The sequence below is a fragment of the Mus caroli genome, unplaced genomic scaffold (genome assembly GCF_978045245.1).
Source record: "Mus caroli unplaced genomic scaffold, Mus_caroli_1 scaffold_11, whole genome shotgun sequence".
Classification (NCBI taxonomy): domain Eukaryota; kingdom Metazoa; phylum Chordata; class Mammalia; order Rodentia; family Muridae; genus Mus; species Mus caroli.
Window position 1 is genome coordinate 40,529,403 of NW_028227266.1, and position 27,942 is coordinate 40,557,344.

A 27,942-nucleotide genomic window follows, 5' to 3' on the forward strand; every position below is an offset into this window, starting at 1 on the left:
GTGGCTACAATGCCACCGGTAGATATTTTCAAATCCCTACTAAGAACCTTTAGGGATAGGCGTTCCCCCTATACACACCTCACTAATGGGAAAACCAAAGTCCGAAGAGCCCCAGGTCCACACAAGTCCCTGAACACCTCAGAAGCAGGGCTTCTCACCTGTCCTGAACATCCATCGGGGCTTGACTCTCAAACACCAGCTGCTTCCTCTTATTACAAAGCTTCTTCATGAGAAGGGCCCTACACTACACTCCTGTGGTCTTGACTCTCCCAATCTGCAAACTCTAACGAGAGAGAAGAAATTTATCTGAGCATTTCACACCCACTGGAGTGGCTCTCGCTAAAAGATAAAAATTAAGAAATATTGGCAAGATTGTAGCAAAACTCTACCTCCTGTGCATTGCTATTGGGAATGAAACATGGTGCAGTCACTCTAGAGAACAGTTTGGTGATGGCCCGATACGTTAAAAGGTGATGACTGTCTAGTGAGTTCCCTCGTTAGGTGCATACCCAGGAGGAGTGAAGGCAGAAAGTGGGGGGCAGATTTGCACATCCATGTTCATGGGACTGTTAGCCACAATACCAAACACCGTGAGCACTCACTGGTGTGTTAACTCAGGACGTGATGCACATGCACGATGCTATATCATTCAGCTTGAAGAAGGATGAGACTTAAAGACATAATCTACATAAAACAAGCCAGACACAAAAGGATAAATATTGTATGACTTCATTTCCATGAAGCAGGCAGTCATTTTCAGTTGACGGTATAGAAGTGTGCTTTGTGGCCAGGGCGTGTCTGGGAGGAGGGGATCAGGGTTATAAGAGTAGAGTTTCTGTTTGAAAGATGGAAAGCGTAGACTGGAGGGTGATGATGGTGGCCAGCAATGCGAATAGGCTAATGCCACTGAAAGACACACTAAACTAAACTGGTAAACTTTATGGTGGGTATTTCTATCATAACAGAAAGAGGTTTTTTTTGTTGTTGTTGTTGAAACAAAGGAAATGAAATTCTGATACATGGTACGATATGGATATACCCAGAAAACATCACCCTGAGTGCACTAAGCCAGATACCAACCAAGACATATTGTATAAGGTCCCTGGATGAGGAACAAGAAGAGCTGTATTTACACAGAAGAAAGAACAGAGGATACCAGGGGCAGGGGGAGAAAGAATGGGAACTGTTGGGTTTGGGTTTCCTTGGGATATAGAAATGGTGGTGATGGTTTATAAACAGGTAGGTGTCATGTGTCGACACCACTGAATTGTAAACTTAAATGCTTGAAATGGCAAATGTAATGTTATATATGCTTACACAGAGGGAGGGAGAGGGAGACAGGGAGAGGGGGAGGGAGAGAGGGGGGGAGGGAGGGGGAGAGGGAGGGGGAGGAGGAGGGGGAGGGAGGAGAGGGAGGGGGAGAGGGAGAGGGAGGGGAGAGAGGGAGGGGGAGAGGGAGAGGGAGGGGGAGGGGGAGGGGGAGAGGAAGAGGGAGAGGGAGAGGGAGAGAAAGCATCTAAGAGAAAGAAGGTTGGTCGAGGGACTTCTGCACCAGGGCAGGAACAGGTCCTCTGTACAGTGCATGTGTTACCTTAGGACTTTGCACAGCGACTCTTCTTTGCCCTGCTTTGTCCCTTTCTCAGCCCAGGCTCTCTCTCTTTAGCCTAATGCTTACCTATTCTGCTGGCCAGGCCTCACTTTCTCCCATTACCTTCTTTGATCCTGACCTCTGGCCATGTGCACCTCTGGCTTTCTATGACTGCTTGTGTTTTGCAATTTGAACCCCACGAGCCAACCCCCTGTCCCAGGGCTCCCACACCATCTGGGTGGCAGTCCCATCTACTGATCAAAGACTTGCTCTGCTGGAACTGACTTGTGCCTCATGAGAATCATAACTGGGGACAAGAAGTTGCTTCGCTGACGGATTAAACCGCCAATATGCGCATCCCTAAATCCATCTGCAAATGAAGAAGAGAATTAAAATCCTCTTGCTGTGCACTGTCACTGTGCACTTTTCTTTTTATTCTGGCCAGAGCTGGGGTGTTGGCCCAAACACAGGTCTATCTCCTGCTGCTGAAGTGTCCCTCATTGCCTTACACCTTCTGTCCCTCTGCCACTGAGTTGGGCTTCCTCTGGACTCAGAAGCCTGGCTGTTAAACCATAGACTCTGTTGGGCTCTGCTGGAAAAGAGCAGCCTCATTTTTTCCTGACTCAGCAACATTTCTCACATCAGTCTCCCATGTCAATCAAAGTTTAAGGGTGACATGCACACTGTCCCCAATGCCAAGCCCTGACTAAGAAAGAGACTATGCTTTGTGTAGCACAAACAGGGTTCAGTGGATTGATGGCTTAATGTTTAATTTACGATTGGCCATTTGGGCCCACCTCTTGATATAGGTAATCAACAGATCAAACCCAGAGCTGTCAGTCTAATTCATTTATCGCAGATGCCCTATGTCAATCAGTGTTCTTAACACCTGGATGGGACTGAGGTGTGGGGACCTGGTCAATACTCAGTAGTTATTGGCATGCACACAAACACCCCACAATGGGAAGCACTCTCGTGCACATAACAACTGATCATTCACTAGAAATAAAGAGAATGGTATTTTAGGAATCATTCTCTGGGGGAGCAAAATATGTTTTCTGTTCCTATGAACCCACAAGAAGCAAAGCCAAGACGCTCTAACATAACAACTCCCCTTTATTAAACTCTTATTGTGAGCAGATTGCTCTCCTGAGCTAGGTACAGGGCCCACTGATCAAAGAGATCACCAGAGCTCAGATAGGTTAAGTAGTCCATACAGCCGGTAGCGCCTCAGACTAGAAGGTTAAAGGCCTGTCTATCAGATGTCCAGGTCTATGTCTTTTCCAGTTATCCACCCTGGTTTTCAAAAGGCAGACCTGAGAGCTCACATCACTGTTGCAGAAGTCAGAGAGAGGTGACAAGATGGGGTTCCACGAGGGCCTGAGAGAGGGGGTGAGGGAGAGGGAAAGCCCAGTGCATTATGTGTGATGAAAGGAGCTACAGAGCATATAGAAGATCCTCCACCACCACAAAGCCCCTCTGCTCTGTTTCCAAACTCTGAAAGCTCCAGGCAGCAAGACTGGCCCTAAAACAATATTTTACCCCTGCTGGATCCTGTTCCTCCTGGAAAAAACAAGGCACTGGCAAGCAGCTTCCAGAACATTCTCCCACTGACTGATTTCTGCAGCATTCCTGCTTCTGTTTCTTGACTGTTTCCCAGGTAGCATCACTCAGATGGTGAGATTGGTGAGATCTCTGCTTTCCGCTTGAAATCCCTCAGTCGGGCATGAGTCCTGCTGATTCCAGGTGCAAAGATCTCAGGCTGAGGCTGAAGGCAGAACTATTCTCACCCGGTGGGTGCCCACCAACAAGGAGGAAAGCATCTTCCTGCTATAGTAAACCGCATGGCTCCTTAGGGACTCAGGAGGCTTGCCACATACCATGGTAAGGTTTCGTTATCTCTAAAGTGAGGAAACGGGGAGGGGATGGGGGGACCGCTGATAGTAGGTGCGGCTCTCCTAAAGTCACCCAGAGAAAACAAGGTAGTATGAGGACTTGGTTCCTGGGCCTCCTGACTTGAGGGTACATTTTTTTCCCACTAGAGAACACTGTCATCCTTCAAGGAGAGAGAAGGGTGATAGACAGTATGGCCTGCGGCAGATCGGATGCTGTCCTCCTAGAACCCCAAGCCAGCACCTCCATCTCATGCTGACTACTGTAGGGAACTGCTCTCTTCCATTTGCCTAGTGGCTGGGTGGCATGCAGATGCCCAGCTCCGTCCTGAGCTTGTCTGATGCAAGGCTGGCACAGTGCAGACAACTTCACCCCCTCCACCTGCCTTTCTTCCCTCCTCTCTCTGTCCCCACCCCCACCACAGTCTCAGAACAAAGCAGGACTGTACTTTAATCCCTCTCCCCTCTTGCCAACTTGCCCAGGCTGCCCCAGATGCCCCCTCACCTTAAGCAAACCCATTTGCATTGCTGTGGGAATAGCCTAATCCTCTTCTCTCTTTTTACATGTTAATTCTTGGATTCACAGCTGCAGTGTTAGATAGAAGGGAAAAAAAAGGGCAAACAAAGGAGTTTGTTCTATTTTACATTTTGAGGGGAGTGAGGGGGACTTCTGGGGTTCTGGTGACATTCTATTTCTGGATGTACAGGCTGCTTACCCAGGTGTGCTCACTTGGAGACAGCTCTTTGCTCTGTGCATATAGAACATGCATAGTGTTCTGTAGGCACACCAGACTGGAATAAATGGTCCCGTGGGCTAGGCATGGTGGCAGACACCTGTAACTCCAGCACTCAGGAGGCCGAGGCAGTAGGATTGCCATGAGTTCTGAGGCCAGCCTGTGCTATAAAAGTTAAAACAGTTACAGCAAACCACAGTATAGGTTAGAGGTTTGAGGAGCCAGCCATGTACTCTCAAATTCAAGCCATGGGGAATGGCTTCCTTGCACAGGTGGAGGGACATCCCATACCAGAAGGAAGAAGCATGGTTCATTCTTTTGCAGTCGTTCATTCTGGGAGCTCAGCTGACCTCCGTGTGTATCAGGGTTAGCAATCCCAAGGCAGCCCCAAGAGGGAGCTGTCCATGGTACCTAGGTCAATCCAGACCCGTTTCTCTAGACAAGCATCTCTTAAATACTGCAAGACCATGAAAGAGACCTGCCCCAGTTCCCAGGAGGGAGACTGCACGGCCTTTTAAAGATCCCATGCACCCTGTCAGCAAGGTCTTTACTAACAAGCAACCTTTCTCTTTGTAAGATCGAAAGCATCCAAGCTGCGAGGCTGAAGTCTCTTAGCATGGGTCTTCTTACAATTCACCGGTTATTTTCAAAGAAGGGCATCGACAGGCAGTGACTAAAAACAAGTGAGCTCATATTCCTGGGAATGCATGAGGTTAAAGGCCCTTGCTGTTTTCTGGACATGCCACAAACCATCTTCTGTCCAGCTACCTGAGGGTACAGTTCCTTACCTTGCCTTTTCCTTTCCATGTGTGTACAGAAGGACCCTACCTTTCTTCTGGAACTTTCTTCCGTGAAGCTGCTCCCTATTGCCCTAGGGTGAGCATGTACTCCCTGCCCAAGAGGCTGGTGCCATTCATGACATATCTAGAAATAGAATTCTCTGTGTTTTATTGCCTGAGGTACTTTGGGTTTTTACAAAACATGCCAGACTTCTTGCTACGATGATGATGGACTGAACCTCTGAAACCGCAAGCCAGCCCCAATGAAATGTTTGCCTTTATAAGAGTTGCCTTGGTCATGGTGTCTCTTCGTAGCAATGGGAATCCTAACTAAGACACTCAGTATACCAAAAATACTCAGGAACACACCTGAGAGCACATCAGGATGAAGGAGCTGTCCAGTGCCATTATTTGGATGTAAGAAACCCATCACAGGCTCTTGTGTTTGAATGCTTGGTTCCCAGCCAGTACTGTTTGGGGAAGTGTGCAGTCCTTGGAAGGTGGGGTGTCTAGCTGGATGAAGTGGCTTGCTGAGGGCTGGGCCTTACAGAGTACAGCCTGGCCCCAGTTCCAGCATGATCTCACTCTGCCCGTAGAGTGGAAAAATGGGTGGGGTATGTTGCAAACTCCAAGCTTCCAGCCTGACTCCCAGACATGCCTTCACCAACATGGTGAACTGTCTCCTCATACTGCGAGCTGAAATAAACCCTTCCTCCCTTAGGTTGCTTCTTGTCAGGTATTTGGTGAGAGCAGTGAGAAAAGTAATGACTACCCCCAGTCAAGTAATTGATAAAATAAAATAAACTTCTCTAAATGCTGATCTATAGTAGCATTCAGAAGAAATCCAAAACATCGTCCAGCCTGTGAGTGAATTGAGGGACAACTAAACCATGAAGCCTAAACAGCAGTAAAGATGCAAAAGCCTGGATGGGTCCCCAGGGCCCTCTACCATGTGAACATGCCACCTCAGAAGGTCACCCACAGTATCATTTTCCTCAAACTCTAAAATGAGAGAGGTGGGACACAGCTTAGTGACTGCTAAGGTTTAGCAGTGGTAGGAAGGGGCGTGGCAGGTGGAACTCTAGAGCAGTGGCCCTAGGAAAGCCTTGTGGGCCCCAAGATTGGCAAACAAAAATATGTAGCTACCTTTGTGACTTCTTAGGTTTCTTGTCATGATTCCTAAGTTAGAGTTACACATTTTAAAGGATCAGATTTTTATCACATGTCTCTGTGTGTTAGTGTGGGCGTGTAAGTACAGATGCCTGTGGAGCCCGAAAGGGGGCATCAGATCCCTTGGAGATGGAGTTAGAGGTAGCTGTTGTGAACCACCCATTGGGTGCGGGGAGCCAAACTTGGGTCCTTGCAAAACCACTAAACCACTCAGTCTTAACCACCGAGCCATGACTCCACTCCAGTTATTTATTTTAATGCTTGTTTTCTTAGTTTCTAACTACTCTTGAGTTGGGATTAAAGGCCTGTGCCACCACTGGCCAGCATCTTCACATTTCTTAATGCTTTACAATTTCAAAATGCTTCCATATGTGTTAAGTCCTGTAATTTAGCCACAGCCCAGTGATGTAGCTGTTCATGTCCATATCTGATGAATAAGCACACCACACACATCTCAATGCTTTCTTGAAGGGCACGTGGCTGGTATTTTGGCAAACCTAATGCTTAAGCCTAATTCAGTAAAGTTCTAGTTTTCTCATTCGTAAAATAAGGGGTCTAGCTAAGATGACCTGCGGAGACACATGCGGTTACAACGCCAGCAGATATGCATACTTCACATGCCCTAGTTTTCCCCCTTTTGAGTTATCATCGTGACTGGGGGTGGGGGGTGGGAAAGGATGCCACTCTACTGCAGACCAGAAATTGTACCTACTGAAGAGGCTCACCCATCACCCATCTGCCATGAGGAATCATTGCTATAAGACCAGTGACAGTTGGAGGAGGCAGGCATCAGAGCCTCCAAATGCCCACCCTCACAGGGCTTTAGTGTCAGCATGAGCATCCCACAGGCTTCTGGATCCTGTGTCTTCACGATGCTTACACACTATGTCGGCTTCTGCTCTTTTTGCCTCCCTTTCCCCACAAACCATCTTCCAGATATCATTCCATCAGGACCCACAAGCCCTGGCCACTGACAACAGTATGCTAAAGAGGAGGACTGTGGAAATGTCTTACCAGATTGGTGAAGATGTATGTGTAATAGGCTGACACCATCCCCAGTTCAGCTGCCTGCAATGCAAAGAGAAGGAGATTAGAGAAGAGATGGTCACTGGAAGCGCAGGAGCAGTGGGAGGCACCGCCTCTACCACATATCTGGTCCACTAACCCTCAGCACAAGGCAGAGAGGAACATCTCATCTGGTTCTCAAGTGGCCCTGGAAGCTAGAGAATGCAAGACAGAAACGTTATCCTCTAGAGGATGTTCTATCTACCCTCCCCCTCCCCCTGGGTGACATGCACACACCTGGTGTTCTTATGTATAGCACACTCCCACAAATGGGACTGAGCATTACAGAAAACAGAGTGGATTTAAGGGAAATGAAGCAAGTAAGAAAACATACTAGAATAACCTTCATGAGTCCTAACAATAACACTGGCTAGGGTTCATCCACTATTAGGTTTTGTGCTCGGTAGTTTAAAGCCTTCCAATGGGTTAACCAAAGGGGGACAAGCACTGTAGCCAAACCACACTACCCCACCAAGGACCACAAGCTTGATGAAAGTGCACACACAGCACTCTTAGGGACTGAGATGAAGGACATGGAGCAGACCCAAATGAACCCTGTGTCTGTCAGAATGTACATGAGACCTGAGCAGGCTGTACCTGCAGACTAAGTGAGTCATTTGCAAGCCTGATTCTTTTGCTCCTGCTAAGGAACAATTGCCCGTGACATGCTTCACCCTTGATCGCTGTGCAGTGGTGTGGTGCCATCCTGCAGCTGAGAACTGTGGCTTTGGTACAGCCTCCCTTCTGTCTGATCTCTGTACCCATCACAAACACCCCTGACCAACCTTCCCTGTCAGTGTGCCTGGCTTTGAGTGTGACAGGTGCTATAGGAATTGACAAGGAGATCATGTAAGTAATGAGCCTGGCTCTCTCTAGGGCCCTCATCCCTCCTGACAGTCCCTTAGATTTTCATATATATCCTGCAGCCCCGGGCCACTGGGAGATGGCTCTTGTCATAACTATTGTGAAGGAGGAAGGGAGAAACAAGACCAGGGTAATTGCATTTTCCTCTTTCTCTCCCAAGAACTCAAATAACTTTGAGAGCATTCTTAACTTTGCATCTTCACAGCTGCTTGAGGTTCAGGGTACAATGACATCACCGCAGTCCCAACGGGTGCCTGAAGGGCTTGGTGACAAGATCAAGATAGTATGGGGCTGCAGCAGAGTATGAAGTTTTCATCGGGTCCTCTCTTTAACACTTCCTATCCATTTTCTCAAGACAATGATAAGGCAGATGCCTCTCTCCACTCACACCTTACCGTACCCACTCACATCTTTCCTAAGTGAGTACCACTGCCTTGAACACTGCCTAGTGTTCACATGACTACTGCTGACAGGCATCCAGCCAGGAGCAGGCTAAGGGGCACAGTCAGTAGTTAAAATCCATTTTGGAAAACCTGCTTTCCAAGAGATAAAAGACAAGAGATCCTCGCTTTTTAAGACATGAATTCTGGGTAAATATGGAGTTCGTTGCTGAAACAGCCACTCAATAAAGTAGGGGATTACTGTGCAAAGCCTCCTCAAAGCAAGAAGCTGCCAAGAGCTGCCAACTGGAGCATGGCTCCCAAGTGCATACCAGAGCCTAGAAAGCTCGTGAGCCCCAGGAGACAAACGTGGAGCCTCGTGGAAGCCTGAGGAGAGAGGCCAGGCTTGCTGGAAATACTGTCTGCCTGTGGCTACCAGGATGTCAGGTGGGAAGCAAGGGAAGCTTCCCCAAAGGCCTCGCTGTTCATTGATCATTTCAGCTGTAAAGATGCAAGAGTGTAAGTAAAAAGGGAGGGGAGGCTAGAAAGGGTGACCACAGACACCCAGAGCAGCTGTTGGTTAACAAGGATCACTATAGACAGTTGCCTTCAAAAGCATGATGCACTAAGTAAATCCATCCATCCATCCCAGGTCCTCCTCCTCTGCATAAAATCCCTAAGAGACGGGAAAACACAAGCTATGCTTAAAAGAACATCCCAAATACTGGCAAAGGTGCACTGTCTGTCACTTCTGAGCATGTAAAGGGTTTGAGTGGCAAGTCATCCCAAATTCCTTCAGGGCATGTAGCGCTTGAACTTGGTATTCCACTTCGAGAGCATATGCTAAAGAAATATGCATGAACGCACGTGCAGAAAGATTTATGCATGAAGATGTGTGCCCTAACATTATTTATCATAGCAAAAGATTGGAAACAACCTGTTTCTACAAGGATGAAGGGATGCTAAATAAATTATGGGACACGAGCATGATAGGAAACGATACAGCCACTAAAATATCTGTAGAGAAATATTTAATGACATGGAAAATGTGTGATACATAGTTGAGCAAAAAGAATGGCTGATTACAGAAGGTTTTAAACAGCGTGGGGATGATTGGGGGGGGGCGTCTGAAGCAGGAAGAATAGACATCAAAATTTTAGGAAAGGTTAAGGCTGCGAGGGTTGTGAGTGACATTTATTTTCTTCTTTGTGCGTTTTTTGGGTGATTTTTAAAATCTCAGCAATAAACTCCGAAGGTTAACAGGGTGAGGGTATAATGAGGGGTTTAGGGGAACATCAGTTTGCTATGGCAGGAATTGTGGAGCACTCTTGGAAACAGCCGCTCCTTCTCCAGCCTCTGCTCTCCACAGGCACGCTGGAAGGACTTCTGATTACCAAGCTGAGGCTCTTACCCATAAAGATGACCCTCAGCCTGCTGTCCCCTGAAGCCTACAGGGGCCTTTTCATTCTTAATGACATCATGAATGATATCTCCTGATGTGAGAAGGAAAAGAGCAAAAAGAGGAGTGTGTGTGTGTGTGTGTGCATCTTTGTGTGCATATAAGTGTGTCTCTATGTCTGTAGGTTTGTCTGTGTGTCTGAATATGTTCAGGACTGTGTGTATTTATGTTTGTCTCTGTATGTGCATCTGTGTGTGTGTGTGTATCTCTGTGTGTGTTTATGACTCTGGGTGTGTCGGTGTGTGTATGTCTCTATGTTTTTCTCTGTATATGGATCCGTGTGTATGTATGTGTATGTGTGTGTGTGTGTGTGTGTGTGTGTGTGTATGTGTGTGTGTGTATCTCTGTGTGTGTTTATGACTCTGGGTGTGTCGGTGTGTGTATGTCTCTATGTTTTTCTCTGTATATGGATCCGTGTGTATGTATGTGTATATGTGTGTGTGTGTGTATCTCTGTGTGTGTTTATGACTCTGGGTGTGTCGGTGTGTGTATGTCTCTATGTTTTTCTCTGTATATGGATCCGTGTGTATGTATGTGTGTGTGTGTGTGTATCTCTGTGTGTGTTTATGACTCTGGGTGTGTCGGTGTGTGTATGTCTCTATGTTTTTCTCTGTATATGGATCCGTGTGTATATGTGTGTGCGTGTGTGTGTGTGTGTGTGTGTGTGTGTGTCTGAGTGCTCTTTCATAAGTCGAGTGCTCATAGACAAATGTGGTTTCGGTGCTGTGGAAAATTACTATAGCAACAGGCTGAAGGGACAGCCCTGGGTACTGAGAGAACTCATTCAAATCTCTTATTAACTCTTAGATTAAAAAGGAAAAAAAGACCTGGGCAGGGGAGGGAGGAGAAAGGCAGAAAGGAGAGGGAGAGAGACAGATATGGCGTATTTGGGGGGCTTTGCACAGCCAAGCAAAGGTTAACAAGAAGCCTGGCTACCCAGTGGAAGCTGGCAGTGCAATTTAAACAGCATTAAGAGAGGTCACTGTGCCTGAGCAGTTATGAGGCCTGCTGAGGAGCCCAGGAAGACCCTAGAGCAAGGCTTGCTTCCTGAAGCACATGCTTAGCCCAGGGACTGGAGCCAGGTGGCACCTCAGCTGGCCAGCTGCTGCCAGCTGTCCATGTGACCCTAACTACCTGACTTCTCTCTCTCCAGGACCAAGAGAAAAAAGCTCCACGGCCAAGTACCTATGTCTGCTCAGACATCTAGAGCATCATGAGCCCAATAGAAAGTGCCTACCCTGGCAGTGATGCTCCCACTAGCTATGCTGAGCCCTGCTGCCCTGGCCTCTGACAGCAGATAACCTCCCAGAGTTATCCTCTTCACCTACATGACGAAGACAACAACAGACGCACCTCATGTCACCTCGGAGAGGGCTGTGCTGTGGAATGACAGGGAGGCACTTTGCAAACTGTTGAAACACTGTCAGGGCTGTTGAAACATTATCACGAGGATGGGCTGACCCTCGGCACCACACGTGAGCGGTGCTCTAGGTACACTGCCTGACAAGTGGCGCCCACTGCAGCCTCTCAGGTCTCACTCTAGTCCAACTGGTGTCTCAGCTCCACCAGGTGCTAAGTGTTTCCGAGTGACAACCTCATCCTGCCTTCTCTTTGGAGGAGCTGTTGTCCACGGAAACAGAGTTAGATCCATCCCAGGACCAAGGGATGACCACAGCTCGAGTCAGGAAAGCTGACGTAAGGAGAGTGAACCATCCTCCTCGCACCCACCCCAGCCAGGCTCCCACCTTCAGGAGGATGGTGTGCGACATGGAGGCGTTGGCGTGGATGATGATAGTGGCTGTCTTGTCATCCCGGATCTCCTTGAGGAGTGGAGTGGGGTCCCGTGTGTCATCCAACATCCGGACCGAGAGTGTGTCCTTGGAGATAAGGAACTGTCGGAGCAGCTTCTCCAGGTTTAAAAGGCCTGGGATGGGAAAGAGGAGGAAGCCCCTGAGGGTCTGCAGAGCGGTCTCCACAGACACTCACCAAAAAGTGGGCCATATGGTGAAGCAGTGCAGCTCAGAGCCAATGCTATGAGCTTTAAACCATAAGCAGGTTTCTTTGCCTCTTGAGCTTCAGTTATGTTATCTAACTGTAAGGAGCCCCTAGAAGCTCCCATCAGCTCCCAGCAGTCCTCTACCTTTACAGCAGAACCTGAGGCCTCTTCAGGGAGGGTCCCTGCCCCCTTCTCTGAAGCACTGTGCCCAGTAGCTGAGAGCTGGATTCAGAGAGCAGCAGGCCTGAATTTCTTTCCCCACTTCCAGAACCTTCTCATGTAGCCGGTTGTCTAGTCAGCTCCTCCAAGAAGAATGAATCCTAACAGCGGACAGCTCCCGGGGCTGTGCATCCATTAAATGCTGCACTGTCAAGCTCTCCCAGTGCTCAGGAGAACCCAGAAGTGTTCCATCAAGCTCCATCAAGAAAAGCCTTTGTTTCCATTTTGGTGGTGGCAAAGCAGTTCCCTCAAGATCCTGAGGCCCAGGAAAGAGTCTTAGCAAAACCTTTTGAATTCTTCAGAGCCCTGTGGCTGCTCTAAGACAAGGCATTATCATGATCATAAAAGAAAAGGCTTTGAACAGCAGCAAGCCTAGGCTCAGAACCAAACAGGGAAAGGGGACCCTGGGCTAAGGATTCTCCCCTCCACCCCCAGCTAGTAGATGTCAGGGGTCTTGGTGTGAAGAAACGATCCAGAACAACATTGCTGAGACTAAAGTGGTTTCATTCTGCCTGTTCCTGCCAAGGCAAGCCAGGAGGAGGGCAGACGTGTGGCGGGAGAGCCATCTCCCCGGAGCCAGTAGTCTGGAGTCTGGTAGAAAGATACCTGCAGGCATTTGCTCTCAGAGCAGCGACAGGAGAAACGTTTATCAAACCTTATTATGCTCTGGCTAATGTACTAAATTTTTAACATGGCTTATCTTATGTAAGTCTTCATAACAATACTGTACAGTATTAGAATTCCCAAGCTCCAAGAAGAATGGGAGGCAGGGAGGTAAGGAAGGCACCTCGTGCTGTGGGCAGTAAAAGAAGGCTGATTTTTCTGCCACTGTATGTTTCTGTGCCAGCTTCAGTGCTGACCGACACACTATTCTATTCAGAGGTGCCATCGATGCAGCCTATAAAGACTCTCTCTTGTACCCTCTAAAGACAGTTGGCATCGTTGATAGGTGGCACTGAGGACCATCCACCCAGTCCTTCTGCCATAAAGAATATGGTGACTTGTGTAGTCACACATGCGAGGGACACAGCTGAGACTAGAAAACCCACTTTCTGACCTCCACCAGATCCTTTATCCAGGAGACCACGTTGCCTCTTAGAACAAAGCAGGAAGCAGCAGGTCCCTACCTACACGGCTCCCCTGCGACATGGGCACGTGCATCTGGACACGTAAGTGAGGGAAGCCAATACAAGGAACCTGAGTGGGAGCTTGAGGTCCTGCCTGATGGAGGAGAAAGCTGGGAAGGTGTGACTCTTCCTGTGTCTGTGTCCTGCCCCCCACCACTACTTCACTCTAAGTCTTGAGAAGGTCTTCCAGGGAGCTGGAAGCTACCTGGTGAGAGATTTGGGCTAGAATAACTTGCTTCATAAACAGGAGCTATGTGATATGTGGTGGTTTGAATGAGAATGGCCCATACAGGCTCATAAGCTTGGTCCCTTGTTGGTGAAACAGCTTAGGAAGGATTGGGAGGTGTGGCTTCATTGAAGGAGGTGTGTACCTGGGGGCTTTATGTATACAGACAGCAGGCAGACACAATGGATCCTGCCCTCAGCGTTTAGCATAGGTGGAGAGTAAAGTTAAATCATACTCCCGCTTTGTTTAATGACCTGAGTGGATTTAGACTCCTGGGGGAACAGCCCCTTTTTGTCCTAGCTGCAAGATGGAGAATGAGCATACTGCGCCATCCAATGAGATGATATCAGAGGCTAGCCTCCACCAGACACAGACCCAAGCTTCTGCCCCAAAAGGCACTGTTCTCACCAGGAGGTCAGGGCACAGACATGGCACTCCAGGGTCTCCATCAGTTCCCTTGGCATTGAGTGATCACTGAGGCCAGAAAGAGCAAAATGTGGGAAGTCTTGTGAACCCCACAGGCCTGGTCTGTAGCAATGAGAATCTTTGGAGGCTGGCTAGAAAGAGGCTAATCGTCCCCCAACCCAAAACGTATGAGATGGACAAAGTCATTCGGTAGAGCGAGACCAGGAATCCTGGGGGAATACAGCAGGATGGTGCGCAGAATGGTGACACCTGACAAAGGCAGCCCAGGGACCCATCATCCCTTTCATCCTAGCAAGGGCCCTGGGATCTTGAGGAAAGAGCTCCCCAAGCCAAGCCAGTGACACACCAGAGACTCTGCTCCAATCAATCTTTGGCCACTGACCTGGGCTGCTCTGCTACCCTTGACAGAGCACTCCTCTGCTTCTCCCCATATTCTGCGTGCAAAGAGGGAGGGCTGGAGACAAAGGCAGTGAGTGCCCTTAAAGGTGAGTGCACCCATCCCCCATCAGGAAGCTATCCCTTCCCCTACCTGGAGTGGCCAATATTGAGGCTCAAACACAGCAAGGGAGCTAGTGGGACAATGTCCCCAGCCTACTGTGCCCCCCATCTGGGAGATCGATCGGGAGCAAGGTTATGAGATAGTCACGCAGCACCGAGGTGTCAGTCACCCAGAAGGGCCTCTGCACAGCTTGTTTGTGTCTTTGTTGCACTTGCTTCTCCTCCTGAAGACGTCCCTCCCTTCTCAAGTCTTTACCCATCTCCCCCACCAACACAGGCGCAATCACCCAGCACCTAAATCACAGCCCCTGCTGATAAATCACATAAAATATTTACCAGCAAAAATAGTGCCCTGAATTTTCAATCCTGATAAGGCTATTGTCAGCTGGAGCTCTCCTAATCTGAAAACACACTGCACACACTCACTGCTGCTGTAGAACACTGTGGCTTAGCAACACCACACACTGTACACTCTAGTGTGTGTGTGTGTGTGGGGTTCCCTCTTGTGATCACATGACTTACTATCACTGCCCAGCATCCCCCAAAAGTGTGAGGTCTAGTACCAGGGAAGGAATCCAAATCAAAAACTTCGAGAATGGTATGAATGTGTGGGGTGGAGGAGGTGGTGGTGGGAGGGGCTTCAATGTGAGGGGTCTCCTACCATCACTTTCTGCTTTATGTTTTGAGGAAGAGCCTCTCCCCTAACCAGAGTCTCGCCAATTCAGCTAGGCTGATGCCCAACAAGCCCAGCGGTTCTCCTGTTCCTATCTCCTTAGTGCCAAGATTATAAAGCACATGCCACTGCTCCTAGGTTTTGATGTAGGCACTGGAAAACCCAAACTTGAGTCTTCATGCTTGTATGACACACTTTAGCTACTGAGCCATCTCGCAAGCCCCTTAAGAACATTTTCCACTGACGGCACATTGCTTCCACCAATGGTAAAGGCAGGAAAATGTAAGTTAGATCACTGTAAGTTGGAACTACCCGAATACAAGACTATATACCTGAGTGATTCCCCTCAGGAAAGGCAGGGAATCCTTTCAGAGACCTCTGCACATCCCCAGGAAAGGCTGGTACACGGCACTTGTTGGACCAGACTGAGTTAGAAACTGGAGGAAGGAACTCTGGGGCCAGGGGACAGCAGTGCCTGGGGAGACCTGTCACACTGTCACCACAGCAGGCAGCTTAATGGAAGGGGTGTGGTCTGAGGGAAGATGGACTTGGTCAGGGAGGCCTCAGGACTGTGAGGGCTTAGATGTCACAGGGAGAGAGGCTTGCTCACACTGGAGAAGCGTCTTGGTTTCACTGTCTACAGATGCAATGGGCTGCCTGTGTGGCGTGCAGAAACCCATCATCAGGAAGACACTCTTAGGGACTTTTCTCTAGGGAATTAAACTATGGGCAGGAAGTAGAAAGAGAGAAAAACCATATATCTCCAGCTCAGGGCGCCTCAGATTCTGCAAGTCTAAAGCAGGATACAAAAACACCCCAAAACAAAAAAAAATCCAAAAGCAAACAAAAACACCCCAAAACAAAAAAATCCAAAAACAAACAAAAAAAACACCCCAAAACAAAAAAATCCCAAAACAACCCCCCCAAAACCAAACCTTTTAACATTAACTTTGTATTTGTGTTGGAGAGAGAGAGAGAGAGAGAGAGAGAGAGAGAGAGAGAGAGAGAGAGCGAGAGAGAGAGAGAGAGAGTTCCCACACATCACATGTGCACATGCTCACGTTGAGGCTAGAGTTGTGGAGCCGTGCTTTTTCTACCATGTGGATCCCGGGATTCCAGCTCAGGCAATCGTGCTTGGTGGTAACTGGAAGTTGGTGCTTTTGTTTCCAGGCCGTGGGAGACTCACAGAAGAGAAAGCATGCCCTACCTGGTGCTGCTGGGCCCGTGTCACTCTCACCTCTTTACTATAACTAAAGGATTTACTGGGCACAGCCGCCATCACAAGGGTTAAACTCTGCTTTCCCTTCAGGTTTCCACCATCCCCACCCCAGTCTTTCTCCCTCATAGGATGGGGACGGAATGCTGGCCCAGTGGCAGCCTGCCTGGCAAGGCTGGGCTGAGGAGCCTGGGGAAGCCATTAGTTTCCATCAGGACCAAAGTGGATCAATGTGGAGCCCAATAGGCAGCTGCTCTAGGAGGAAGGGCACAGGCTGGTTTCCAGAAGTAGAAGGCAGGGGCTCCAGGGCTGAGGGAGGACATCAAGGCTGTGAAAGTGGATCTAGAGTTAGTTATAGACACAGGACAGGCAGAGATGCTTGAGTAATGTCTCTGCAGGGGACACAATGATTCAACATAAAAATCTAAACACGGGGCCTACGCAGAAGGCTCAGGGTTCGAGTGTCTACTGTACGGCATAGAGGCCCGAGTTTGGATCCTCAACACTCTGAAAAGCCACGTGTAGTGGCAAGGCTCGTGAATCTGTGCTCGGCGGAGAGCAGACCCAGAGAGACACGAGAGTTTTGGCATCTCCATGGTAAGCCAGTTTAGAAGATTCAAGAAGCTTCAAGAACAGTGAGAATGTCAATCTCAAAAGAAAAAAAAAAGTGACGGTCTATCAAAATGGTTCAGCAGGAACGGGTGCTTGCTGCCCAGTGGTGTCCTGAGTTTGATCCCTGGGACCTACATGGTAGAAGGAAAGAACCACCTCCTATAAGTTCTCTCTCTCTCTCTCTCTCTCTCTCTCTCTCACACACACACACACACACACACACACACACACACACACACCCGCAAGAAATACATGTAAGCAAAATCCCCATATATATAAAACAAATAATAAGTACAACACACACACACTGCAGAAGATATCTACATCAGGCTGCTGGGGAGTAGCTCAGCTGTGAGTGTTTGCCCAGCATGCAGGAATCCCTGGCTTCAACTTCCAGCAACTGAGCAAGAGATCTCACACCACGATCCCAGCAATCAGTTGTTAGAGACAGGAGGATCAGAAAGTTCAAGGTTATCTTTGGCTACATAGTGGGTCTGGGGCCATCCTGTGACACATGTAACCCATCTCAAAGAGGAAAATACAAAACAGTATCTGGTCAGGCTGGTCCTCTCTCAGCCTCCCTTCTCTGTCCCTCCACTAGCTGACTCCCTCAGTACACACTTGACTATAGAAAGTGCTCTCTCTCCAGGGAGGGAAGTACTGTGAATCCTGGGAGAGTCAGATAATGCTGATGGCCTGACCTTGGGGGAAACCTTGGGGAAGATGTAATACGATAAATGAGTGTGACGTGGTGCCTGGTGCCCTTGACCCTGCCAAGTGCTCATTTTTCTTCCCTTGCCAAGTGTCAAACCCAGGTTGCATGGCTGTCAAATGTCTGTGGCACTAATTATCTTTTTTTTTTTCTTTTTGCAAGGAGAGGGTCAATTGGAGACTAAGACTTTTACTTATATAACCCAGGATGGCCTCCAATTCAACATCCTTCTCCTCCAGTCTCCTGAGTGCCACCGTACCTGGCTGGAGAAACTGAGTCTGACCAGAGAAGGTGAGAGTGCAGAGAGACTGGCCACTGCATGGTGAGGAGCACGTTTCAGACTCAAGTAGGAAGGATGCCTTTCACATGCTTCCATCTTGTCCCATCTCACACCTGAGGCTGGCACCAGGAACAAGGAGGGTAGAGAAGGCTGTGGAGCTGAGGTGGAAGGGAAGAAGTCCACAGAGACAGAGGTCTGAGCAGGTGTGGACCTGGCCTCCAACTGCATCGCTCACATGGGGGAGGGGGTCTCTATGTTCTCCATATGTAGGTAGTCTTCCCTCCTGTCTCTCCTATATGGATCAGAGGAGTAAACAAAGCCAAGGGACATGGGAACCATGTGACCTTGAAATTGGATGTCACCTCTCCTTTCTTCCTGCAGATAATAATACTGATAACAGAACCCGTCATGACTGGTCATCTTCAGCTCTCCGGTTTGGACTGTCCTATCTAAATGTTCTGGGTAACGTCAAGGATCAAACCTGGGACTTGAGAATTTAAGGTTAAGATAAAATAAGCACTCTCAGCACAGTGCTCAGTACACAACAAATGTCACTGGGTCGTGGGGGTCACTGTCCCCTCCCAAGATCAGCCTGTAGGTGCATGGTTAAGTCTGTAACATTATAAGCAAAAGGCTTCTCACAGTGACTCATGGAGAAGGCCCACTACTGCCCCAATATTCATTGAAAGCATGCTGGGTAGCAAGATATAATGTCCCCTGCTCAGCTCCCATCTTGTCAGCCAGTTGTAGGGATGACAACAGTAATCAAATTCGCATCATCCTCTGGATTCGGGGACCTTCCCACCCCTATCACCTCAATGGGCTTTATCGTCTTCAGCAACAGGAAAGAATGGCTCAGGAAGGCAGAGTATCTGCTGAGTATCAAACAGCTCCTCTGGGTTACAGCAGTGAGGTGTTCTCTCTCTTCTTCTCCCCGTCCAGTGTGTGTGTGTGTGTGTGTGTGTGTGTGTGTGTGTGTGTGTGTGTGTGTATGTGTGTGTGTGTATGTGCATATGCTTTCAAGGTGAGGCCAGAGGTTGATTTTAGATGCCCCCCCCCAATCACTGTCCTTATTTTTTGGGACAGGGCCTCTCTGAAACTGGAGCTCCACGATTTGGCTAGACTGGTTGGCCAGGAGCCTCCTGCTTCTGCTCCTCCAGCATTGAGAGTGCAACTGTTTATCACCGACTAGGTTTTAGGTGGTTTCTATGAGAATCTAGACTTGAGTCCCCATGGTTGCACTGCAAGCACTTCACTAACAGCCATTCCTTCAGCCCCAGGATGGCTCTCTTTCACACCACCACCCTGCCTCTCTCTTAGGGGACACTTCCTCCTGTGATCATGACACGTGTGCTTCCATAGCCATCGTGGGACCCACAACTCTTCTTTGGAAGCCCTCACACAGCCGGCTCCTTTGGGTTCTGTAGGGATAACTAGGAAAGCCTTGGCAGGGCCACTCACAGCATCTCCTCAACCTTTTTTTAGAAATAAAACTTAGAGACTTTCTGACTTTTTTTTTCCTCATTAAAGAAAAGTAACGTAATTCACCGTGTATCTCTGCTTGGTCCCAAACCTGCTTATTAAAATAAAAACTCCTTCTGGGAAACAGGAGCACACATGGTCGGCTCCCTGTGGAATGATCCCTGTTACGCGATTCTGAGGTGGAGAAATAGAATTAGATTCCCCTTCCTAATTCCACCCTCGATGTCTCTTGGCCCGGCATTAATAAGGAAGATGGAAGAAGGGCTCATCCAGAGCCCTGAGCCACATTTCCCTGCAGCCCCTCATTTCCTCAGCCTTTGATTAGATTTTTAATCTTTTCTGCCCTTGAACTTCTCCTGCCTGCCCCACCTTCCCTCCCCTGGCCTGGTGGGTAGGGACAGAAGTCGAAGCAGCCTAATGAATTCTCTAAGCACATTATGCTATGGCCAAAGAGGCCCCGAGCCTGTGTCTGTCCAGGCATCCTCGGGTTTTCCAGACCCTGGAGTGTATTCAGCCACCCTCTTTTCCAGGACGGTTAGGGACCTCTGCTCCAAAAGTCTCTATTCCTACCAGGCAGACCCCATGTTCAAGCTGCTGCCCCAGGGTGGTGTATACAGATCTGGGGAGAGGAAAGATGAGACACTGAGCAGTAAGCCCCAGAGTGAGCTAGGAGGACCCGAAGAAGAGTCCTGGCTTTGCCATGATAAGTACTTTATGTCCCTTAAAACAAAACAAAACAAAACACATCAAAACAAAACATACCCAATGCTGTTTTCTGCACTCCAGCATGCCTGAGGAGAGGATGGAAAGCTGGGAGGCTGCAGTACCCATCAAAGTACTGAGTGTAGAGTCAATGTTTCACATACACCTGAGCCATAGACCTCCCCAAGTCCCATAAGAGCTAAAGGAGAGAAAGAGGCTCAGATTATATGCAAGATGACCGTGGCTTAGACACAAGGAAGAATTTCCTGAAGGATGGGGGAGCTCTTGTTAACTAGCTCTGAGGTAGACTTTGAGACAGCTTTTGCCTCCAGATATTCCACACAGCCTTCCTCTCTATCTCTTAACAACCCCTACTATGTAAGTCTGGTTAGAGTGGCCTTGTCACAATCAATTCCCAGAATGGGAAGAGGGCTTGATTCTGGGACACCACCCATTGATGCTGGGTAGAAATACAGCATCTCCCAACCACATCCTATCAAATGTTAGCATCCTTTGGACTACCAGATCTCTGCGAGGCTTGTGGGAGTCTTCTTGGAGAGGCACGGGCATCTAGAATGTCCATGCCAAGTGGAAGTGTGAGTTGCCATGAGGGGGTTTATCCTCTATTCACCTATCTCTGTCTTTTTGAAACCACAGAACTCCTTGCCCATAATCACTCACATCAAAGCAATGCTGTCCAAGAGAGCTATCTGCACTGCTACGCTGTTCTGTCTCAGCGCTTGCTAGTTGGTGGCCAGTGGCTACAAGTGTCTGCTGAACACATGAAGTGAGGATAGTGAGACTGAGGGATTTGAATTTTTAGTGTAAATTTATCTTATTGTACGTTTAAAAAACAAAACAAAACAGAATCTTGCTCTGAGGCCTGTGAAGGCTTCCATCTATAGCAATCCTCCTGTCTCAGCCTCCCAAGGGCTAAGGTTACAGAGGAGCACCATCTCACACAGCTCTGAAAATTTCATTTTATGTAATTCAGATTTTAAATTTAAATAGTGAAAAGTGACTTGCATAGGTCAGCTTAGATCCAGGGGAACCCAGCTTGACAAATGCAAAGGAAATGCTGGTAACACATTGAACTACTTGCCAGGGAACCTGGATTTAAGCCTACCACTTATTAGCTATGGGACCCTAGACAAGGGTCTCTCTGGAGTTCTCCTTCCTCTATTGTACTGAAGGGAGTTGATTTCTGTTCGCTCAGCCCTTGCTGAAGCCCTTCGGTGAGCCCCCGGCCTGAGAACACTAACACACCCCATTCCCTACAAAGTCACTTTCCTGTATTAATTGCTTCAGTGCCCATGCTGACTGTCAGTGAGAGGAGCTGGTGTGTTCCTGCCCGTGACCATGTGTGAGCCCTCACAGTGCATGCTTGCTGGGACCCTTAGCAACCAGCATGGTCTCTCCAGGGTCTTCAGCTCCTCGTAAGTCTAACTCAGGTCCTCAACCCTGGCCTCATTTTCATCTACTCAAACTAGTTGCTCCTTAACGGTGACCCTAGCATTACAATGGCCCTTCTTCTCAGGGAAGAGGTCTCCACAGTCCCTCAGTGAAGGCAGGAACCAAGTCTTCACTCCCTTACGTGCCACTCATGGGTTTGGATTTCCTTCTTCAACCTCCTCTCATCTCCTATCAATAGCCATGCTTAATGGAGTCACCACCTCCTCAGACAGAGCCAGTCTCTCTTTCCTCATCTGAAGCCTGGAAAACCTTTCCTGGCATCCTTAGGCTCAGAGCATCTCCTCTCTCATCTGACACGCAGCACAGTTTGTCAGGGGACAGCTTACAGTGCAGGCAGTGGCCCTTCTCCTTTGTATCCAATTGGGGCTCTGAAGGAACTTGGACTGTCTAGAGGAGAGCTGATTGGTTCTGCTGCATAAGGTTTAGACTGAGGGTGAGTCACTTGACCTCAGAGTCTCAACATTCTCAGCTTGGAAGTGGGGGTTGCCGTGCCTTCCAAACCCCGGGTTGGTTGTAATAATTAGGTCCAAATAGAGCATACAGGGAGCAGGTTCTGCCGAGTAAACAGTCAGGAAAGCTGGAGGATGAATACAAAGCACACGTGTGGAGGCAGTCAAGGGCGAAGGTCTGCTGAAGTGTGTGCATCTGACCTGTCCTGCGGTTTTGATTTTAGATATTACTTGGATTCAAGGATAGAGGGATGCCTTGCTCAGAGCAGCTCAGACAAGTCCAAGGCAGGTCCTGGCAGAAGAGAGCACACCTCCATAAATGAGCACAGCCCATGAAGACCCGTGGGGTCAGAACAACTTGCTCCGCTCCCCTGTGCAGGTGGCAGGCGAGGTTCAAGCACTGGCCACCAGTACACACCAGCCAGCCTCTAACCGACAATAAGCAGGTAGACAGATGCCACCTGGACTACATGAACACACATGTTTGCTGACTCAAATTAGCTAAATCTCATAAACCCTAAGTTTATGTCTCCAATTGTGTGAGAAACACAGAAAATGCATTTCCAAGCCTGTGTTTGCAGAAAGAGAAAAGGAGATGCTTTATCAGGGATTGACCTTGGACCTTGTTCCATCAGCAAAACCTGCTCTCCGGGGGAAGACACTCCTCAGCTCATCAAGCACAAATGCATTCAATTTTGTATTCCCACCTCTCTCTCCCTCTCTCTTTGTATCTCCTTAACAATGAGGCTGAAAATGTGGGAATTGAGTTTGCAGATACAAAAAGACTTGGCAGTTGGCCAGCCTCCCTGCAACCTAGTTCCATGCCAAAGGGTGCTTATGGGCACTGTTTCTCTTTTACACATACAGAGAGGAGAGGAGAGGAGAGGAGAGGAGAGGAGAGGAGAGGAGAGGAGAGGAGAGGAGAGGAGAGGAGAGGAGAGGAGAGGAGAGGAGAGGAGAGGAGAGGAGAGGAGAGGAGAGGAGAGGAGAGGAGAGGAGAGGAGAGGAGAGGAGAGGAGAAGAGAGGAGAGAGACAGAGAGAGAGAGAGACAGACAGAGAGAGAGAGAGAGAGAGAGAGAGAGAGAGAGAGAGAGAGAATTGATTGTACCTGTTTGTAGTCAGACAGACTAGGATCCTAGGGATACCCCATTCCTGGGTTGCTGCAAGCCTGGGTGCCCACAGCCTAGTAGAAATGAACAAGACCAACCTGCCTGGACATGGAGCGAGCCCAGGAATACGTACATTCTGCTTTGGCACAGATGAGGCAAGCGGTGGTGCAGTTGAAGAAGTTCAGGATCCCAGCCACAGCCACGCTGATGTCGGTGTTGCTGGGGTGAAGGTTCAGGGTGGTGAATCTCTGGAGTTGGAACCTGACAAATTCCTCTGGGGCCACCTTGAAATGAGGGACCTGGAAAGAAGAGCAAAACAGGACAGCAAGGAGAATCCAGATCCACCATGACGCAGAGATCGGAAACAGGATGGGTGACCCAGGCTGTGCCTGAGCAGGGCTTCTTTTGCTTAACACCTTTGACACACACCAAGGGGAAAGCAGCATTCAGGACCTGGGCTCCAAGCCCATGGGAGTAACGACACGGTAGCATCCTTTGGCTAGAGACCTCAGTACATTCTCTGTAGTGTAAGAGTACAATCACTCTTGAAGTCCTTACAAGACTGTAGTTAATAAATTGGAGCAGAGATAGCAAGAAGAGACACACAGTTCCCTATAGGTTAGAGAGGAGGCTTTCAGTGCAACCCAACATAGCTGGTGTATAGTAGATCCCAGAAAGTTTCCTGAGCAAGTCCCGGGGGTATGGAGCAGACAGCAATGTGCTGGAGGGGCATTCAGAGCCTCTGGATGGAGCCAAAGGGACAAACATCTGCCCTGGATTCATCAGAGCAGTGTTGGCGTCCCCACCACATCTACCAGCCTTGTTTCTAGAAGGCGCCGCGTTCCTTCTCTTTGCTGGGAAAGAGATATTAAGAGGCACCAATGGTGGCTTTATTGACAGCTTAGGCTATTTGGTAGGTAATGGGAAAGTTAAATCGTAATAAGCTGCCATCCACCTTGATTTTATTCAGACGCTCTCATCTCTGGTACTCAGAGCTGGGAAAGCTGACACTGAGCGTTGAGTCTGTACTGATGCGAAAGCAAGTGAGATTGAAAGTGGACAGCAGGAAGAATTTCCTGATGATGGGGCGCTTGGCGTCTAGAATGGATTAGTCAGATGCGATTACCGAAGCTTCCGTTGCCCGTCTTTGCTCAAAGGCTCTGCTACAGGGGTCTGGGATGCTGCTACGATGGTCTCTATAGGATTCTACCATCTTATCCTTTTACAATTTAGAGAGAAGTCTGCCAGAGACCTGGGCTCTTTGGAAACTGAGATGGGAAGAGAGCAAAGATCTAGTAAAATCCAAAGAGAAAATTACTGAATTCAAGGAGGCTTAGCCCCTGAACCATGAACAGAACACGGCCATATTTTTTTCCCCAGCAGGGATGGCATGGTGCAGAATTGACAAAACCCTGAAGATGGAGGATGACTCTCAAGATCAGAGCTGACCCAGTGCATTTCACCGGGGCCTTTCCTCCTGCCTGCACTTTTGTATCCTACACAACCGATCTAAAGTAACACACACACACACACACACACACCCCTTGAAGGCAGGAGAGATGACAAATGAGCTGGATGGAGGGCAAGGCTGGGGATGGGCCAGGTGCCCCGGCTCATTCAGATCCAGATCTTGGAGTCTCTGCCCTGACTCCTCCCTGTGTGACTGGCAGCTCACTGAGCTGCAACAGCAGCTGGCCAGAAGAGCTCTGCCCCTTAGCTCCCCCATGGTGGGGAGCCCTTGGAGACATTGATGAATTCATAGCTCCTAGCCCTGGATTTGAGGAGGGGCCCTTCAAGGAGGAGAAGGATACTCAGTTTTTGGAGTCTACAGACTGTTTTGTTTGTCTAGGTTCTACTGTGTGATCCAGGAGCAAACCATTTAACCTGGCTAACCTTCATCAAAATAGAGCGGACTTCAGGTGTTTCTGACAGTCCAGGAAGAGAGAATGTGATTCTGTGCAAAGAACAAAGCAGCCCAGCAAAGCAAACCCGCACACAGTCAGTGCCTTGCTTTCCTCCCTTCCCTCCTCTCTAATTGTAGAAGTTTCCAGAGGCCCTTTTAGCTGTGTAATGGAGAGAGTGGGGCGGTAACTCCAGGCTGGATGCAAGTGTTCAATCACTAGCAGGGGCCCTCTGGAAGGCTGCTGGAGAGGCAGCCAGCTGCTCTGTGGCCTGGGCAAGGGTAGCTAGGCCCTCACCCTGCTGGTTTGTTCTCTCTCTTGGAGAAAAATCAATCCACAATTGATTCATGATTGCAAATTCGTCCCAGGAAGTCACCACAGTGGGGCTGAGGGGAGAGCAGGAGGCAGGAAGCAGCCAGCCATGGGGGTCTCAGAAATATTAGTGGCATTTAAAGGACTAGAGCCCACGGTGAGGACTCCATGGCTTTTCCTCAGAGTCAGGCCTCATAAAATATTAACCAAGATGCATAATCTGAGTGGCAGGCAAGGTCACTCTGGAGAGAACATGGCCAGACAGGGGAGGGGCAACCGCCTGGCTGCTGTCTGGGCAGTGCCTCCTGATTGGACTGTGGGGGACGCTGTAAATCAGTGGCTCCCGTGGCCTCTGTCCTGAAAGGCCACACTGTAGACGGTCTTGCAAGCCAATGTGAAAGATCTTCAGCTCTGAGACAGGGCTCTTCTGGAGTAGGGGCTGAGGGAGGAGAGCAAGGGCCAGTGAAGGGAGTGAGGTGGAGAAAGGGAGAGAAGAGAAAGCAAAAGGAATCAGCCAAAGAGTGTGGGAGCTCAAAGACTGGCAACCTAGCCGATGAAGATCAGAGCCAAGGCTGGAGTAACAACCTGTGACACACTCGACTGTTACCTGAAGCACAGCGAGAGAGATCCAAATTAAACGTCAGCTCCTGGCTGAGCCTCTGACATGCTGTGGCAGGACAAAAGTGGCTTTGCGGTCTGAGCTTGCCTAAGAAGCACCTTCCGGAGTAACTGAGCTGGGGTTGGGGGGAGGGCAACTCTGAAGGTCTGTGAGAAGCAATTCCAGCCTCAGAACAGGGGTGGCAAAGGCCATAAAATGCTTAAACATAATAGCTCTGAGAGGGGGTTAGAGAACCAGGGCCTATTCCCAAACCCTGATCAGGGTATCAAGGATTCAGTCCCAGGAAGCTGGGTAGGTGGAAGCCTGTCTGTGATTCCCCGACTTTGGTAAGGGTGGTTTGCTCTGAGGATGTTAGGCCTTCTCTGAAAGGGCACCTGGCTGCTCTCCAGCATCAGATGCTGCTCAAAAGCCAAGACTCGGGTCTCTAGCACAAGTGGGAGATTGGTGCTGCCTCCCCATGTTCCTCCCAGAGCCTGGGCTCCATCTGCTTCCTACATACTGATCCAGAAAAGCTTTGGGACATAGGGAGGCTGGTGCGGGGCAGGGATGGGGGGTGGCAGGTGGGAGAGGTGGGGGTATGGTTGGTGTGGGGATGTGGGGACGTGGGGGCTGGGGGTACGGGGGTATAGGGGTAAGGAGGTGGAAAAGTCTTGTCTCTTGCCTATTGTTTTCTGGGCATATATTTGTAGGTGAAAGACCGCAGCTTCTAAACGGGCCCACAGTGATGCCTAGGATCAGCAGGCTCTCTAAAGTGCAAGTTGCTAGGAAACCTGTCTTCCATCATGTTTTGTCCCATGAACTGGAACCAGAGGAAATGGCCTCCACACTTTGGGCCCAGAGAGCCTCCAGTCAGAGGTCATACCTGAAGACCAACATCTCACTTAAAAGCAAACGCAGGAGCCGGTGAATGAGGGAAACAAAATAAAATCTCTTCCCCATCCACTTAGAAAGCAGAGGCTTTTACAGTTTATTCTCGCAATAAAACGGAGCAGTGGCTTCTTCCTCCCAAGGCATTCTTCCCCAGAATCCCAAGGAACAGACCGACAATACGCTGCCTACACCAACAGTGCAGAACTCAGGCCTCTGTTCCCTCTGCCTCATGCCAGACCACCAGCCTCCATCTCTCTGCAAAGATCACAGAGAGGCCACTACAGGCACTGCCCTGTCCTGGGCCCCAAGACACTGAGCTTACTTAGCTTGGAAATCCTGTGGTCAAACGTGTCCCCATCTTCTCATCACTTGGGAAAAGGACATGTTTCCCCCCCCCTGCCCCCCAGGAGTCATTCTACCTCACATTTGCATTGATGATGTCATTAACAGCTTGGCCTGCTTGACTCTTCCTGCATTCAAGGATCCAGTCTACAGGTACCATCCCCAAAGCAGCCCCACACTCACCTCCTTCTCTCCACAGATGTTGCTGATGATGGAGCTGGAGGCTGGGCTGGACGATGGTCCCAGGACAGCAACCACACCCTTGGGGAGGATCTGACACACTGTAGCCAGGGCAAAAAACAGGATTAGGGAAGAAAACAATCAGATGATGCAGCTCAGGCTCTGCCCTAACTAAGTAAGTCCTTAGACCCAACACTCTCACCTTCTGCCCATGCCCAATTCAGGCACCTTTCCACCCCTTCTAAAGTCTCTCCTCTTCCCGGTCTGCTAGGCTCTCCGACAGTTTTATTAGTGTTTATGAACAATATTAAATGGGAAAATGACCCAGGTTATGACAACATATAGCCATAGCCAACAGGGGGTATAAATTGTCCACACCATCACCAAAGGACAGAATCCAAGGTGCCCCACACACTCCCTATCTGGTCTGCAGAGCGTTAGGGGACACAGCTGCTGCAAAGGTGCAAGGTCTAGGTGGTACCAGAGTGGTGGCCAGCCTTCAATCTCTTAATGCCTCAGACACAAAGACAGTTGAGGAGGAAGAAAAGAAGACAATCAGGTGACCGAGGTAGCTAAGAGATGCCAG

The 27,942-nt window shown here is 49.1% G+C and overlaps 1 protein-coding gene across 2 annotated transcripts in view; it reads right to left on the reverse strand.

The window, feature by feature from the left end:
• Grik4 (glutamate ionotropic receptor kainate type subunit 4) overlaps positions 1–27,942 on the reverse strand; it is a 425,565-nt gene that overhangs the window by 127,184 nt on the left and 270,439 nt on the right. Inside the window, exons 5-8 of one of the 2 annotated variants that reach the window (XM_085844546.1) lie at positions 27,360–27,457; positions 23,266–23,431; positions 11,677–11,855; positions 7,178–7,231 (exon numbers count right to left, since the gene is read on the reverse strand). In XM_085844546.1, coding sequence (XP_085700672.1) covers positions 7,178–7,231; positions 11,677–11,855; positions 23,266–23,431; positions 27,360–27,457 — 497 coding nt within the window. Of the gene's footprint in view, positions 1–7,177; positions 7,232–11,676; positions 11,856–23,265; positions 23,432–27,359; positions 27,458–27,942 lie in introns of those variants that run through there. The other variant, XM_085844547.1, reaches the window with a different exon arrangement.